Source organism: Lissotriton vulgaris, chromosome 11, assembly GCF_964263255.1.
Source record: "Lissotriton vulgaris chromosome 11, aLisVul1.2, whole genome shotgun sequence".
Taxonomy (NCBI): Eukaryota; Metazoa; Chordata; class Amphibia; order Caudata; family Salamandridae; genus Lissotriton; species Lissotriton vulgaris.
Window position 1 is genome coordinate 1,010,533,245 of NC_141699.1, and position 18,374 is coordinate 1,010,551,618.

The following is an 18,374-nucleotide window of genomic DNA, read 5'->3' on the forward strand; positions in this document are numbered from 1 at the left end:
GAAGTGATGTCACTTGACCTTAATCCTGATGACAACACAATAAGTGATATTGCTGGTTAAGAGACTCTTAAGTGCAAAATTATGTAATAACACAGTTTAATACCATAGATAAGTTTCCATTTTATATGCCACCTGCAAATTAAATATGGTATTGACTTGATAGGAACATTACACATTTCTAGTTTTTTATTGCACAAAAATATGCTTATTGGAAGAGGAAAGTATAGTGCCACTAAAGCACAACATAACACGGGGAATACCTTAACCTTAAAATGTATTGGAAAGTTACAGAAAGAAGCACCAAAATAGTTTAAAAAACATTATTGTTTTGTCCACCTGCATTTCTTTATGTAGACCAATGTGAACAATGCTATTGACTTAACGTATTCCATAGCTTTGTTAATGCATTTTGATTAGCGTCAATTGCAAGGAATTGTGATTCACTACAGCACATGGGTAAAGATTTTTATTTAAGCACATACTTTTCTATATATGTTATTCAGCTGAGTATACATCACATTATTGAATACTTATTTGTTTTAAAACGAATGCCTCACTTCACAGATGGAGCAGCAGTAAGTAAACAGTGCACATACTGGCACCATTACCCTTCTGTTCTTCTTATTGCTTATGCCACCTGTGATGCCAGGGGTCACAAAGACAGTGCCAGGGGTCCCAGCTAAATGACGCCTGAATGGTTCCAAATTCCCCTTTATCTTACCCATATTTGTTTCCAATGGCTCTCTTACTTGTACTATTCTCCCTCTGTATTTTGTTTATCTTTGCATGCATAACCAAGATGCCTAATTGGCATTTGTCCATGCCTCTGACCCCATGACATGTATATGATGTTCCAATTAACCCCTTGTGCATGTCCAAGTTCTGTGACTAACACTAATATATCTAACTAGCGGCCCGTCCCGACGTTGTCCGGGTAAAAAAAGGCTAGGCAGCAATGGTTTTAGTATTGAAAATAACATTTACTTCAAAGCTTCATGGTACACCACATTTCGTGTTTCATGAGAATCAGGAAGTAGAATAAATTGGTTGTCCGAATTCCCCGACCTCGATAGCGCGACATATAACTGTCCATGAGTGAAGCAGTCCTCTCGTAAGTCTATCCCAATGACTTTGGGGGCGATTCACAGAACTAACTTAAAACAAAATCCTAAACTTACTATTTTTGGTATTCACAGAAGTTAGGATTTTGTCCTAAGTTTGTCTTAAGACAAACTTAAGACAGACTTAAGACAAACTTAAGACAAAATCCTAACCTAATTCTGTCTTAAGTCTGTCTTAAGACAAACTTAAGACAAAATCCTAACTTCTGTGAATACCAAAAGTAGTAAGTTTAGGTATTTTGTCTTAAGTTAGTTCTGTAAATCGGGCCCACTGTATGTCTGACCTTGTGATTTGTTAATGGTGGATGCAAAAGCAATGTTAATAGGGAATTGTAAGCGTTTGAATTGAAATGGTAGATCAGTAGGGATCATGGTTGTCCAGGGAATATGGGCTAACTGTGCTGCAGCAGGGCCAGTGAGAATAGTAGTCTCTATTACATAAGATAAAAGAGATTTAACTTGTAGGTGCGTCCCATTGCAGAGATTTTGTGGATGTAGGTTTTGTAATAACATGATAGGAACACCTACTTTCATTTGGAGTGTATGAGGGGGAAGCCCTGAAGGGTTAAGTGAGTGGAGGAATTCTTGGGGATAATGCACAGCGTCTTGTGTATCTAATACCGTATCAATGGAATTATATATTGTGGTTTCACCTGGGAATAGTTATAGTATGTGTTCATTAATATGATGCACTGCAGAGTTTCGGGCGGCAACTATAGACCTTTCGCAAATCCATGTGTAATCTTTGCTGAGAAGATGCTTGATGTCTGGGTAAACATGTTGTATGAATTCATGTAGGGTACAGAGACGCTTACCTAAGTTTTGTATGTTGATAAAGCCATTTGTGTCAGGTATGTCTCCGTTGGCCACTTCTATTAGAAGATCTGCAAATTGTGTATCTCCACCTCCTAAATGTGTCCTCATGTTAGTGCGCAAGGTAATAAATTGTACAGAGTTCCATAGGTGTGATGCTTTTAAGCATGCTTTTAGTATATCAGCCCGCGTTCCTGTAGGCACCACAGGAAGAGTTTGTCGGAAGTCACCAGCAAACACAAAAGTAACACCTCCAATTCTGTTGTATGAATTTCTAATGTCTTTGAGAGTTCTGTCAACTACCTCAATATGTGAGTGGTGTGTCATTGTACATTCTTCCCACATGATAAGAGACACATTTTGAAGCAGTGTCCCCAAAGGTCAGTTTTTCCGAATAGAGCATATTGAATCCTTTTCAAGGGAAACTGTTAGAGGCAGTTCAAAGGTAGAATGTGCTGTTTTCCCAGCTGTTAGCAAAGTGGCAGCTATTCCAGATGAAGCAACAGCTAGAGCCAAATTCCCAGAAGATCGAACTTTGGCAAGTATGAGGTTGATTAGGTAAGTCTTTCCTGTGCCACCGGGCCGTCTATGAACAATAGTTTGCCTTGCTTCTTTTCAACACTATCAACTATGGTGTTGTAGGCGAGTTGTTGATCGGGAACTAAGTTAGGCAAGTGTTGAGCAAGGTAGTTATTTAGCTCTGGAATATTGTGTGCGGTAGCGATATTGTGGTATCCAGTTAGGTTAGTTTGGACCGCTGGCGGCAGGCTGAAATCTTGTAAGGACTTCTCGCTTAATAGTTACAGTGAGTCTTTAATTTCTATAAGTCCTTGGTTTATGATTTCATTGTTGATAGCAGCCCGTGCCGACATTGTCCGGGTATGAATTGCTGCCAGCCAGTAGTATATTGTTTTGTAGGATTTCGTTTTGATAGCATTTCTTATCTGTGACAGGCCTGTGAAACACTCCGATTCACAGTGCACTGCTGATGCACTTAAGAGTGCGCGTTCAGAGGTGTGTGAACTCTAGTTTCCCTACTTTATTTTTCCTTGCAATATTGTATAGCGCAAACTCGACAACATGGCATAAGCACAATTTACATTACAGAAGAACACATTCATTTGTGGTAGGCACGGGGAGACAAAGCGATTTGCCTGGAATCACAGGATGTTGAGCTGATGCCGAGATTCGAACATAGCTCCCCAGCTCTAAAGTTCGCAATTCTAGAACTTGTGGCGGTAGGTGTGTCTAAAAGTGTATGTTGGTGCTGGCCATCAATGAGAGAGACCTGTGCATTTTTCAAATGGGTGATGAAAAAATATGAGTATGTTGCTGGAGATGTGGGCCGCCGTGCCACCAATGTACTCACCGGGGGAGGGTAAACACGATTATTTTGCAACTTTCTTTCCGCATACCATCACTCCGCATACTTTCATTACGAAAGTACCATGACTCCGCAATACTATTATAACGCATGGCATTACATTTTATATGCTTTTACTACGCTTACATTTACAACGAAATTCGTTGTAAATGCATGAATAGTAAAAGCATGTTTTTTTTAATGTTTGGATAAGGTAAGTATGGGTATAGGGGTATATGTTTTGGGGTACTTAGGTATATGTTTTTGGGGTGTTTGGGTATTTTAAGGGTTCAGATATAGTTTTGGGTTATGGGGTACAGGGGTAGTTTTAGGGTTTAGGGATAGGTATGGGTTTTGGGGTACAGGGGTATTTTTAGGGTTCAGGGCTAGGTTTGGGTTTTGGGGTATAGGGGTATTTTTAGGGTTCAGTGGTAGGTTTGGGTTTTGGGGTACAGGGGTATTTTAAGGGTTCAGGGCTAGGTTTGGGTTTTGGGGTACTGGGGTATTTTTACTGTTCAGGGCTAGGTTTGTGTTTTGGGGTACAGAGGTATGTTAGGGTTCAGGGGTAGGTTTGGGTTTTGGGGTACAGGGGTATTTTTAGGGTTCAGGCTAGGTTTGTGTTTTGGGGTGCAGGGGTATTTCAGGGTTCAGCGGTAGGTTTGGGTTTTGGGGTACAGTGTTATTTTTAGGGTTCAGGGGTAGGCTTGGATTTTGGGGTACAGTGGTATTTTTAGGGTTCAGGGCTAGGTTTGGGTTTTGGGGTACAGGGGTATTTTTAGGGTTCAGGGCTAGGTTTGTGTTTTGGGGTACAGGGGTATTTTAGGGTTCAGCGGTAGGTTTGGGTTTTGGGGTACAGTGTTATTTTTAGGGTTCAGGGGTAGGTTTGAGTTTTGGGGTACAGGGGTATTTGAAGGATTCAGGGCTAGGTTTGTGTTTTGGGGTACAGGGGTATTTTAGGGTTCAGCAGTAGGTTTGGGTTTTGGGGTACAGTGGTATTTTTAGGGTTCAGGGCTAGGTTTGGGTTTAGGGGTACAGGGGTATCTTTAGGGTTTAGGGGTAGGTTTGGGTTTTGAGGTACAGGGGTATTTATAGGGTTCAGGGCTAGGTTTGGGTTTTGGGGTATTTTTAGGGTTTAGGGATAGGTTTGGGTTTTGGGGTACAGGGTATATTTATAGGGTTAAGATGGGTTAGTGTTAAAGGGTGTTGGGGTATTTTAAGGAGTAAGGGCGGGTTATGATCATGGGGTGCAGGGGTATTTAAAGGGAGCAGGGTGGGATTAGCACACAATATGAGACATGGCATGAAGGGTGGAACATACCACACACCCCAGTGTTTGTCACACCCCCAGCACACGCCCACAGCACAACCCAGACACGCCCACAAGGGACTACTTTGCTGGCACGGTTCTTTTATCTTTTAAATGTATATGGTGGGCGTCTGTATAGCCTATGTCCTGCTGCAACTGCCCTTTCCAACGCTGTATTGGGTGTTGTGATTGGTGCTGTGGTTCCTGAGATTACCCGCCTCAAAGGTTTGGGCTCTCTCTTTATATTATTAGTATGGATTATCTGTTCAACACTCCCCTCTCCTCAGCCTACTCCTGTTTGCTATAAAAACGTTAACCCTAGATATTTAAGTCTGTATTGCACGTAATTGTTCCTTCAGACAAATTGTGCTTTTCCACCAGCATTTCATGCCAATTCTCAATAATTTCCCTTCTAAGTGACAAGGAGCCTTGCCTTTTCTTCCACTGACCAGAACCTGGTGACACAACAATGAACACTTATTGCATTTCAGTTTTATTTTGTACACTGCCTGAAATAAGGCACATCATATGAAGTCTCATAATGTTTCTTTTGGGAAACAACGTTTACAACGCAACTTTTACAACGCACTACCATTACAACAAAACTTTTACAACGCAACATCCATTACAATGCATGGCATTACAACGCAACCATTACAACGCATGACACTACAACGCATACCATTACAACGCATGTCATTACAACGCAGTCATTACAACGCATACCATTACAAAGCATACCATCACAACACTTCCTACCCTTACACTATCCAACACTTACCCTACTGTTGCACCCCCTGGAGTTAAAGTAGTAAATTTTCCCCCTACACTATCCAACACTTAACCTACTGTTGCACCCCCCTGGAGTTAGAATAGTAAATTTTACCCCTACACTATCCAATACTTATCAAACATGCAATGTAATGGTATGCGTTGTAATGGTATGCGTTGTAAAGGTAGTATGCATTGTAATCGAATGCGTTGTAAAGGTAGTTTTTAGAGATGCGTTGTAATGGCATGCGTTGTAATGGAATGCATTGTAATGGATGTTGTGTTGTAAATAATTTGCTGTATTGGCATGTGTTGTAAAAGTATGCGTTGTAACGTCATACAACCTTTCTTTTAGACTGAAGGATGTTGACTATCTCTCAAGGTTATTAAATTATTCCAAGTATACTGGAGAAGCTTAAAAACCAGGGCTTCCACTTGACCACATGCCTTAATGTTATTGAAATCACAGGGAGGACAGCTCATTGGTTGTATTACAGAAGCCCATTACTGTCCAAGTGTAGAGGACATGACTATTTTTGAAGAAGTTTGGAGGCTTTTTAATACACCTGGTTGAGCATGCTTTCTTAAACGGCCTGCATATCAGCACCTGGGCACACCCACGTATGGGAATATGTTACAGTATTCTTGAAGAACTAAAAGGAAAAAATGTCCTAAAGCAAAGATATGTAAGGCCGCTCCCTCTTTCATATTCTTTGTCTCTTTCCCATGCCCATTTGAACTGGAATCCCCTTTTATTTATTGTCTTGCCTCACAGTCATATCAAGTTTCCAGTACAGTCAGAGGGGGGTTGGCAGGATTGTAGGTGTGGATCCTCATTTCCATAGTACAGACCATGGGTGGAGTCTGGGGCCACGGTCATGCTGTCCTGATCAAAGATTTCTTGGATAGATTTCAGGAAAGCAAACAGGAATGGCTACAAACGTTGGACGGATGAGCAGTGGGTATTCTCTTAGCATTTGGATTCGGAGTTATAATCAATTGCTTAATAAAAATGGCACCCATTTATCAGACCATCAGAATATGACTGGACTTGGTGAAGAGTCAGAAGACTGAAGTTCTCTCTGTTCCTGCTTTGAATATGACAGCAGTGCTCCCTGCTTTCTACTTGTACCTAAGGACTCGATTTGTTCTGCAAGGATCATTTGGCTGTCCTCCTGTGTGCTACGTTTCAGTCCTGTGTGGAAGAGCCAACTGCCTGTTAGGTTTGCACTAACCGTGTGAACAAGACCAAGAGAAGGGATGTATTTTCTGGCATCCTCAACAATGCCCATATACAGAGAGGAGGGCTAGAGGTAGAAGTGGGAAAAAGGCATTGGGTTAAGAGAGAACGCAGAGACACTCTGCCTCTTTACTTCCGGAGTCAGGGAAGTCTGCAGGTTGCAGTGGTTATCTACAGAACAGACAAATGCCTTAATTTACAATTAACATAACTTCTAATATTGAAGTGATATACTTTAGCAATAGCTTTGTGTAATCAGCTTCCTATGCTTTCACAGGTAACTGGAACTTTCTGAAAGCTATACACAAATAAACATAAATATCTTACTTATTACATGTAGAAGTACACATCTCCCTATGCTTAGAATACCTCAAGCTGTTAGTAAACACGTGTTTATGGAAACTGAGTATAGTTACTAATTTAGTTCTGTAAGACATATACACTATGTTCAATTATCTTTTAAATATATGTGAAATGTCCTCTTAAGAAGCCATCCTGTTCCATAACAGGAACTCTTAGCAGAACCCACAAACCCAGTCTTAAGAGTTCAAACATATGCATGGAGTATGATATAAGATTTCAAGATACTTCTCTGTAAGCCATAAATGTCCATAATCCAATTCTTTAGGTAGGCAATTTCTTGATGTTTGAAAATGATCGTCCATGTAGCAAGATTTGGCGGCAGCAACATTGTAGCACAATTTCCTATCAAGAATTCTGAGCATCACAAGGAAAGGTATACCCGAAGATCCAAAATCTTGGATGGCCATCTTCCCTTTAGTAGTGATGTCCATGGCCCACTGGGAAACATAGTTCATTGGAGGGGCTCTACCGCAGTCAGACAAAATCTGTAAAATATTGAACAATGCATCGAATAGTCAAGCCACAATTGAATTAAAATCTTTACAAAGTTAGATGATAAGAATTGTTTTGATTTGCAGATATTTGTAAAGTAAAAAAGAGGATATCAAATAGTCAGACTGGTATCTGTAAAATTTGAAAAAATATATTAAAAAAAAGATCAGTTTGTCAAGCCACAGAGTAAAATGTAATTCTGTTAGCCAGAGGTACTGCTTCTTTAATCATTAGGTCATGGTTTTGGGAATTCCACCTGCACCTTACTTTTAAGGTGCCTCTTTAGAAACTTGGTAGATTGACAGGTTAAAGATGTATCCAGGAAATTGAAGCAGGCTAAAACTGCTTGTCTGCATGATCGTATGCCCCGAATGTTAAAAGGCGTTCATAGGAGAACCCTCCTTTCGATTAAAGATTTAGGGCAAATACACAAAAGTGGATCAAGTCTTCGATACCAATCTCATGTAGATGACAGGAATTTGTGACTTCATACCAGGGTAAAGTATGCAGCTATGCAGGTAGATGACCGAAGTGGAACCACATACATTTGCTCTTCAAATGCTGGTTCCAGCCACAGATAAATAGCTCTGTGGTTTGAGGGTTTTATAATCAATTAAAATCATCCAACCATGTGACCTTTTTGCTAGTAAATCTTTACCCTTAATTCCTGATGGCTTCCTTATGGATTGATTTATTGTTTTTTTTAAAGAATGCAGGTGCAATTTTAAGATCCCATAGTAATCGAACTCCAAGAGTGGTAATCACACATTCTAGATAAAGTAGAGCAGGAGAACTTTCATTTCTTGAAAGCTCTCACCATAAGGTTTTGCTTAATGTGTCATCGGGAAATGCTCTTAGTTTGTGCCACTATTAAAGGTGACCCCCAACCTTGCAAAAGATTGATTTGTCAGCCCAAAGTCTAAACGAATTTGGGCTGGGGAGGCATTCACTGGTAAGCAAAAGAGATGACCATAGAATTTTGAACAGCTATGTCAAGAACAGCTGCATCTCGCCCGTGGAGTGCTTCACTGCCATATCTTAACGTCTGTAACAATCTGCAAGAAATAACCTTAAACAAGGGATCATGGCTGGGGCCGACCAGGGATATTTTTGGAGTTAAAAAGGGAGTGAGTAAAACTACTTTTCCACCCTAATTCCTATTTATGTAGAAGAAATGTTCCTCTGTCAGCAAATAAAACACAAATCATATCCTAAACACATGCAAAATTACACAAAGTTTCTGTAGTAGTGTTGACACTATGAACTTTGTCTTTAATTTTCATAACTTCATATGCCCAGCCAACATGTGTTTTGCCATCTGGGGAGTTCCTCACAACTTCTTCAGGGCTGTAAATCTGACCAAATGTATTCTCCTGTCCCACCTCTATTCTAATTCTGTCCTGGCCGTGGAACTAGTATCTTCTGCCATGATCGATATCTAAGTATCCATGAAATCCACCAGTTTTTGAAGTTGCTATTGCATTATTTTTTGTTAATCTCCTGGTCAATTCTTTCCTTCCGTCTACATTTCAGTAAAATTAGTCTATAATAAATTCATCCTGTTGGTGAGTACACTGGCAGTTGGCATCTCTCGATGGTCGATAGAATCCAACCTGTCAGCATACTTGTGCCAGGTAGAAGTTCAGTACGCACTTTCTACTTTGCATGCAGCCAGAGGGTGGATGGTGGGTGGTGACTTGTGACACATTAACAAGGAGATGGCCATGCAGGGGCCTGAAGCACAAAACACCAGAACAGTGTCCACTGAGTCCAGACCAATAAAAGGTCCATGTAGGACCATGCAGGGTAGTATTCCCACCAGCTTTGGAACGTCTGTGCCATTGCAGGAGCAGAAAGTAGAACACAGCCCTACTCCAAAGGCAGTGCTGCCCCATGCAGCCTTTCCTTCCAGGGGCCACACCAGTGGCGGGAGAGCCCTTTAAGGATGGCCACTAAGTCCCCCATTTGGAGGCATGAGTACACACGCCACTACTGCAGCTCAGCCCTTCGAAGGGTAAAAGAGGAGATAGGGGGAAAGGTAGGAGAGCTCCGTGGTTACTAAGCACACTGACACCCAGGCCGGCCACTTTCACGCACCCATGCTCAGCACCAATGCTACCGCGCCTAACACACTGTGGCTCACCTTCCCCTCCTTGTTCCTTATGGATACTTCCCACAACAATTACCCGAAATTGCCCACAGCAAGCTGTTGGTGCTTCCAGGCACTCCAGCCAAAGCCCACGAACCACAGTCTGCCACTCGTGGACTGGGGCCTGCAAACCTAGTCGTCATGAACTCCTTGGTATATGGGGGTCCTGCCTTATAGATCTCGGTTTTCACAGACTCTGCAGAAGCTGCAGTCCTGCCAAGTACCATGCGTCAGGTGTTAGACTAACGCATTTCAGAAAGGTGCTCCGCATCACTGCACTGAAATGCATTGTCATGCATATCTGATGCATCTGCATTATATGTCTGAAGCGCTGCAGCCTGTGTGTGGTAGTTGGCAGTGCGTTGCCCGTGGCCTGCACGCAATCCTACCACAGGCTTGGGCTGCTCGCAGCTGAGCTATGCCATGGGCTTCTGACAGGCAGCTCACTGCTCTGCAACTATGTGTCTATCTTACGATGAGATTACGGTGCCACGCGGCTGAGTCAGACAGCCTGCTGCCTGATTAGTGCCCAATGAGAATGCCGGGCCCAGTCAAGTGGTATGTCCCCCTTGGCACTGTGGCTAAGTATTATGGCCACTGCCTGTGGTGAAATTCAAACTTCCTGAGTCGACGCACCGAGCCTGCAGTCTGATTCAACTTAGTGGAGGGTACAGAACATGTTAAAAGTAAGTATACAGTCAGTACAGTACACAAATACTATGATAGTCACACTACTTGCTTTTTTGTTACGCTGTGTCGCTTGTAATTTCTCTAAGATGTGCATGTTTAGATTGCTCAGAATGATATTTAGGCAGCAGCCGGTATTCCTACCATAGGCAGTGGCCTCCCTCTGTAGCAGTTAACTCCAATTAGCACTATATCCAATTACCTTTTGGCATAGATTTTTTTGCTTGTTTCTCGTATTGTTCTTACTGCTGTGAACTGACCTGGAAAATGATAGGGTGGTGCCAGCATCACTTTGTTCACTATAACCAGTGCACAAGAGTTATGTGTGGGGTGTGGCGATGTACAATGTGCTAGTCCTGACAGGATACCATGTCAGTTAGTGGCAGAGCAGGGACTGAAAAATGCCCTTCTGAGATATTCTGTATCCTATGTGTTGGGAGCAGAGTGATATTTGTAGCCTGGTGGTGGAGTTTCTTGTTGCTCAAATGTCTGTAATTTCTTTTATTTATATGTTTCCCTCAACTTCATTGCTTCATTTTGCTCACAATCTCATAGTCGTTGAAATGTCACTCATAATTACACTGAAATTATGAAAATGTAACACATAGCAATCTGAAATCCTGGCAGCTATGTAGCTGCCGTAGGGTGGGCGGGCAGGCCGGTGGTGATTGGTCAGCCGAGCGCTGCAGGCATTATGGGGCCAGTGCGAGGTGTCAACTGCGATCTAGCATTGCTGCCTGCACTCGGACTCTGGTCATATATTGATAACCCATTTTGGATACTGAGGAGAAACTATTTCTGAAACAGCTGCATCCAGCATTCACACCCATGGCTGCAGGGTGGGAGCATTGAGATCGAGCTCCGGGCACAGTTGAGCATATATCCAAGAAATGACCAACTCCTGACGCCCCCCACCCAGCCCCTGGAACCAAGATTGCTCCCTCACCGGATCAGAGCAGCTAGAGGAAAGTACAAACAACATATCAACAATGAAGAATTCAACTTTTTCTGCACCGCGCTGGACAAGGCCAAAAACAGACCAAGAGAACTCTTTGACATCATCAAAAAACAAAAGTCAAAGCCAGCGACATCCCTCGTCCAGCCTTCTAAAGCCTTATGTGACAACTTCGCCAACTTCTTCAACAAAAAAATCACCATGATCGAACTCTCACTGGACACTAACATCCATCCCCCGACAAAAACTGCTCCCCAATAATTGAAACTCCCACGAGAAGGCGACCGACAACAACCTGGTGCTCCTTCGTCCCCATCACAGAATCGAAGATCCTCAACTTAATCTCCTCCTCCAAGCCTACATCCCACTACCTTGACCCCATTCCCTCCCAAATGGTCAAAGAGCTGAAACTCTCCCTGGCGCCACTGTGGTGCGAGATCATAAACAGTTCCCTAAAACTGGCACCATACCAGACTTCCTCAAAGTCGGTAAAGTCACTCCACTTCTGAAAAATCTGGTCTAGACTCAACCAACCTGAATAACTTCAGACCTGTCTCCAATCTTCCCTTCCTTGCCAAAATCCTAGAAAAATGCATCCTCCGTCAACTGAACAATCATATTGACAATATCAAGCTGCTAGACCAGCACCAATCAGGCTTTAGAAAAGGCTACAGCCCCGAAACTGCAATCCTCAACATCATGGACGACATCTTCAACTCCCTCGACTCAGACCACTGCTGTCTACTCATCCTCTTAGACTTGTCAGCAGCCTTTGACACTGTTGTCCACAGTCTTCTCATCAAAGCCCTCAAAGAGGGGGTAGGTGCAGACGAAGTGGTCCTCAAATGGTTCTCCTCCTTCTTCCAAAACCGCTCCCAAAGAGTTAAAATCAAATCATTTTCGTCCGAACTCCTCCCCGTGAACAGAGGTGTCCCTCAAGGATCCATTCTCTCTCTTCAACTGTTCAACATATATATGGAACCCCTTACTGCCATTCTGAAAAAAGCGAACATCCCTTTTCATCAATATGCTGATGACACCCAAATCTACTTAGAAACCTCCTCCTTTAATGACATCCGAAGACTCAACAATACTCTCAAAGAGGTCCAAGAATGGCTTTCAACAAACCACCTCAAACTCAATCAAGGAAAAACTGAGATCCTCCTCATCTCCAAAAAGGAAGAAAACCCACAAATCGGTGATTGGTTGAAAGCTATTGATGCCCTCAACGGAAACCTCACCCTGGCAACCTCGGTCAAATCACTGGGAATCACCCTGGATCCCAAACTTTCCATGAACAATCACATCAAGAACTCTGCCAAGAACGCTTTCCTCAATCTGAAACTACTCAACAAAATCAAACCCCACATCCCTCCTACCGACCTCAAACAAGCCACCCAATCCCTGTTGTTGTCCAAACTGCACTATGGAAACGCAATTCTCTCCGGCTCAGCTCGCTCCCACCTAGCTCCTTTCAAAACCACCCTCAATGCAGCAGCCAGAATGGTCTTCGGAATCAAAAAATGTGACCACATATCCCCCACGCTCAGAGATCTAAAATGGCTCCCAGTAGATATGCGAGCCAGCTTCAGAACGGCCTGCCTCACACACAAAGCCCTGCACACAGGGAAACCAGAATACCTTGCCTCCAAACTGAAGAAAGCCGGTCAATCAAGAAACCACAGAAGTTCCAATTCCCTCTTACTCATTCCCCTGAAAACACGGAAACAAAAGACTGCAGCCCGATCTTTTGCAGGAAATGCTCAGGAAATCTGGAACGCCATCCCAGTCGACATCAGAACCACCCCCTCCTTTCCAAAATTCAAATGCCTCCTAAAAACCCTTTACCTCAACCGCGCCTTCCCAAACGCAATCATGTGACACTCTCGCCCCCTCCAGACAGTCACCTGACATCGCGCTCTCACCGGGCAGCCTCAGACTTCGCCCAACTTCTTCCTACCCCTTGCACTCCCTCCGAACTCGCAACCACTGGGTCGGCACCGCAAAGAGAAAATTACAGCACAAGACTTGCCTCCTTGAGGCTTCGAGGCTATCTCTTGACCCCTCTACTTCATGGCTTTGTCTCGGATCCCTCAACCTCTCTACCTCTTTAACACTCCTTTGACACTCAGCAGAACTGTAAATTTGAACTCTTCTATATTTGCCTTCCTTGTCACTGTTCTGTATTTTACCTCCTCTTCATCATGTTGTAAAGCGCTCCGATACCCTCGGGTCTGGCTAGCGCTATAGAAAACCTCTAAATAAACAAATACATAGTTCAGTAATATTATGGCTACAGAGCAAACCTGGTGCACTTTGTCTTTGAAACAAAGTGTGTTACTATAGCCCTGGTTTCTCCATTGGTTCACTATGTACTCAACCAATGTGGTCCTCCTCTGTGTGTTGATCTGGATGATGCAACTGTGTACAGGAGTGGGGTCACTCCTGTAGGGATAAAGTGTGATATAGCCGGTGACTAAGCATGATAGTGCTCACTCACTGTTGTGGATACAGGAAACCTCCAACATGTGTCTTAACAAGCTAAGAACCACACATGCAAAGTTGGCTGGGTGCCACATTTTGGGATGTGTATATGCACAATGCCCCTGTTGCATCAGACAAGGAGCACCCATATCCTCCCTTATAATGTAAATATAATTTTGAACGGTAGCTCAATCATTAACAAAGTAACAATTCAATCATGCGAACATGTGTGAGGTCAATTACCTCTAAGCACCTCTCAGGGCCACCTAAGTATTTGGCTATAGCTGAAATTCACGTCAGGATAGTGAAAGAAAAACAGTAGGCTTAGCTGCCTTGTCCCTTATTCTCAACCAACAAAACTATGCTTTCTTGTTGCAGAGTACCCTACTGGGAGTGCATAATCAGAAGCTGAGTTGGGTGAGTCAGCAAACTAAGAGAGGGATCAGAAGGAATTTGGAATTAAGTTGGATGTGAGCAAGGTTAATGTGTAGGGATCTGGCTGATGAGTCTGCAAGATGAGGAGGAGGGATTTTGTAGTGCTTAATTATATCTGTGTGCCTATGTTCAAGCAGATTTATTTGTCAGATTTTGTCTACGGAAATACAATATGTATAATTGCACTTCTTTCAGAGGTTTCATATTCCTTGTGTGACTGTAGTCAACTAAATATGGTCCTGGTTATCTGTATTTCTCTGGTTATCTGTATTTCTCTTCCTACCTTTAGTGCATCATTTCAAGTCAAATAAGTGATGTAAAAGTGAGATGTCAATCGGGGAAGACCCACTTTGGCAACACAAGTTTACACCACCTATTGCTTATACCGAACAAAAAACTAAATTGAAACAGGGTGCTTTTTTCCTGACCTTATGGTGGTTGTCTTACTCAAAAATACTCACCTTTTAGTTCTTAATCTACTATTTTCCTCCAAAGAATCATTTCTAACTATACCAAATCTGAATTGGAGAAGCCATCAGCTAACAGTTTAGTATCTGATGTCTGTTTGGGTCCTCTCCTACAAACGCTTACTGTGCCTTAGGAAATATGCTACCACTCACTGGGTCTGGGTTGGCTTGCTTTCTATTGAGTGCTGACCTAGCATAGCACTAGAGATGTCAGTGGACTGACCGGACGTTGAAATGAGAAGTTGCGCACCCGCCGCGAACCCTACATAATGCCTGCATGCATTCTCGTAGCCATTTTGAAAAGTCACGTTGGAGTCGCAACTACGGCGTAATTTGTAAAAGAGGTGGACTACTCTTTCACGTTCATCTGTGTGGCTAATGAAACCTTCACTATCTTTTCCAATGGATTTAGAACTGCAGTATATCTTTTAGCCTGCGCAAGAAAATTTGTCCTTGGTTTCTTCGTGTACATTATAACCCGTTGGAATTTAATGGAAAAAATTTTGTTGCCCAAAGTCCTGAAGAGGCCTGAATTTATTGTAGGCTGAAACGCGTCGACCTTTTTTCTATACAGGCACCACCATAAAATGTTGAATTGAATTAAAAAGATTTGATGAGAGCCTTAAAGAAAAAGGAAGTACAAAGGATTTTACCTTCCCAGGCTCCATTAGAATTGGATGTGGTGACCAAGACAAAGGAATAAGGTCTTATAATCAAATGCCATAAATTTCCTTGTTTGAATAATTGGGCATTAGAACCACGAAAACGGTTCAGGAGAAAGTTTCTTTGCTCCTTTGTGTTTGTCTTTATGTATGTAGATATTGTAGATATTGTATAAACATACATGTTAAATGTGTATATATATATATATATATGTATGAAAAAAAGTAAAAAAGAATCAGAAAAAGAGAACATTTACTTTCCTTATGAAAAAAGATATGGTTTACTAAAATAAGTTATACAAACCAGCTTTTGTTTGTTGGATTTATTGAATTGTTTAGATGGTGACTAGATGAATGAATACAAAGTATACTTTGAGATTAATTCAAGGAGTATTTAAAAAACCGAGGACAGATAATTCATGGTATCGGTCCGACATTAGATATTTCAGAGAGCATTACCATAGGCATCATTTTGTAAGTTTAGTTTAATTTCCCAGATGCTTTCGTGGTTTAATGGGTCCCCCCTGTGATAGTTGGTGACCTAGCATAGCAGTTCAGACTGGACTGTTCCTATTGGAGCAGGACCAAGGTTGATTTGCATATGGCTGTTTCATGTCTGAGGTGGTATATAGGGTAAATGAATGATAGATTGGAATGCAGCACAGTTACTTAGCAGTGGGTAAGATGTATTGAAGCAGTTCATCCATCACTTTGAGACGCTCTATGTCCAGCAGGTATGCCCAGACATGAAGTTTCACTGACTGAGTTATAGGAACCAAACTTGACTCTCTGTTGAGACTCAAATTGTCAAACTCAATATTGTGTTTCTTGTTACTATTAAGAGGTTACCTTGCTTGTAAGTGTGGGCTGGAATTTTCCTGTTACTGCAGGACCAAGACTGATTTGAGTGAAGGTGAATACAAGATATTTCCTTTCTTATATTTACTTGTTTCAGAAAAGAAGCTACTGATGAATGTATTTCCAATTATATTTTAATGCAGGGAGTTATGATGGAGAAATTGTAATTTGGAACAACAGTACGGAAAATGCTTCTCGTAAACTTCATCATGATCCTGGAAGAGCATCCAAGTTAAAGTCTGGTAAGATATTATTTTTTCATAGAAATGTGCAGAGACACTGTTCGACTTGAGTGGTAAATGGGAAAACTCTAACAGATCTCTCAGCGATTCTACAAATGTTTTTGAAAACTTACAAGGAGTGTGTTTAATTCTATTTTGAAGAAGATATGTTTCCTTAGATTATTTTCTCTAGTTTGGAAAAAAAAGAATAATCAAAAATGCACCAACATGGTGAATTCTCTGCAATAACATACAGTAAACATAGCTGAGCAGAATGGTTGGCCTGATTAACCCACTGCAGACAGGTAGCAAGTAAATATTCCAAGAATACATTTCATCCTATGTATGTAATCATGTGAAATCATGTTTGGTGGATGATATTTTTGTGAGGAGGTAGCTGCCATGTTCCTTGTCTCAAATCATCACTTCCTGGTTACAGCCTTTCTCTGGCATACAAGATTTGTTTTGTTTAAGCTCCGCAGGCACACTAAGGGACTTGCATTAAGAGAAGTAGCATTCCTTTGGTGCTCCATTGTAAGACACTAGCTTCAACGAAACCATGAAAGTGTGACCTAACAATGGAAATCCATCACTGCAGGTTAAAAGTTAAAAAAGGAGTTTGAGGGTAAGGAAAGTTAAAGAAGATAAAAGTATGCTACATAGTAAGATATGAAATTGGCCCGATTCACAAAACTAGTGTTTGAAAGTGTTAGTCCTGACATTTCGCATGGTATTGCCCCAATCTTTGCACTTTATCTTTGCTAACAAGTGCTGTAGTGCTTGTGCTCTCTCCTTCAAACATGGTAAGATTGTAGCACGCCTAATTGGCTCACTTAATTTATGCCTAAGCCCCTACTAAATAGTAATTCCTAAGCCTAGGGTCTGTAAATTAAATGCTACTAGTGGGCAGCAGAACATATTGTTCCATCCACTAAAGTAGCACTGTAAGACATGTGTCAGGCCTGGCAGCCGGCAGTGCAGTTTTAACCTACCATTTAGCTCTGGTAAAATAAAACTTTTGCCAAGTCTAAACCTAGTTTGTAATCTTTACAAGTCACTCCTATGGTAGGCCCTAAAGGCTTATGGGGCAGGTTGCATGGAATTTAAAAGTAAGACATTTGTACGTAAGTTTATCATGTCCTGGCAGTGAAAACTCCTAAAGTTATTTTTCATTGCTGTAAGGCCGATCTCTCCCATTGACTAGCATTGGGTTCCCTTATTACATTTAATAAGTGCAAACCTCAGATTGGAAGCAGATATAGGTATATTGTTTACACTAAAATGAATTGTAATTTAAAATTCTCTCTAATGATGAAGTTGAATTGTAGGTTACACTTCTGAAAACGCCACTTTTTATAAAGTAGACATTTGTCTGGACGAACTGTGCCTTACTGCTAGTGTCTAGAGTCACATGACTGTGAATGTTGGTGCTGTTGTGGTTTGTGTATTGGTTCCAGACAGTGAGACAAAGGAGACTTAAGTATGGACAGAATGGATGGGGAAGGGCTGTACCCATTCTCACTTACACTTCAAAGGGCTTTGCCTGCAGCACACACAAAGGAACCTGACAGTAGGCCTGCCCTGCCTTTTGTCACATCAGACAATTTGGAGACTGGACAATAGTAATATTTGACCAGAATCACTTTTTTAGCATACCCAAAACCCAAAAGCTGGTGCCAGGTATAAAAACAAGACCTCCAGAATCACTCATCAGAATGATCTTGGACCTGTGGAAGATTTAGAAGAAGGCCTACCCTGTTGCAAGAACTGCCCTGCTGCTCAAAGGAGTGCTCGCTGTTTGAAGAAGGAAGTTTGGACCTGCTTACTTTGATTCCAGGCTACCCATAGGTACTCCAAGAGTCAGTTGGCTGACCTCCTGTGTGAGGTAAAGGGTCACAACAAGTTTCTGGCGGTCTCCCTGCAACTGCCCAACTGCAACTGGACCTGCCTGAGTCCTGCTGTTAGCCACAGCTGGAGTGAGTCACAA

At 42.0% G+C, this 18,374-nt stretch overlaps 1 protein-coding gene across 2 annotated transcripts in view; it reads left to right on the forward strand.

The window, feature by feature from the left end:
• The window catches only part of WDR49 (WD repeat domain 49), a 339,477-nt gene that overhangs the window by 163,256 nt on the left and 157,847 nt on the right, over positions 1–18,374 (forward strand). For both annotated transcript variants that reach the window (XM_086944927.1, XM_086944926.1), the window contains one exon: positions 16,310–16,408. In XM_086944927.1, coding sequence (XP_086801053.1) covers positions 16,310–16,408 — 99 coding nt within the window. The remainder of the gene's footprint in view (positions 1–16,309; positions 16,409–18,374) is intronic.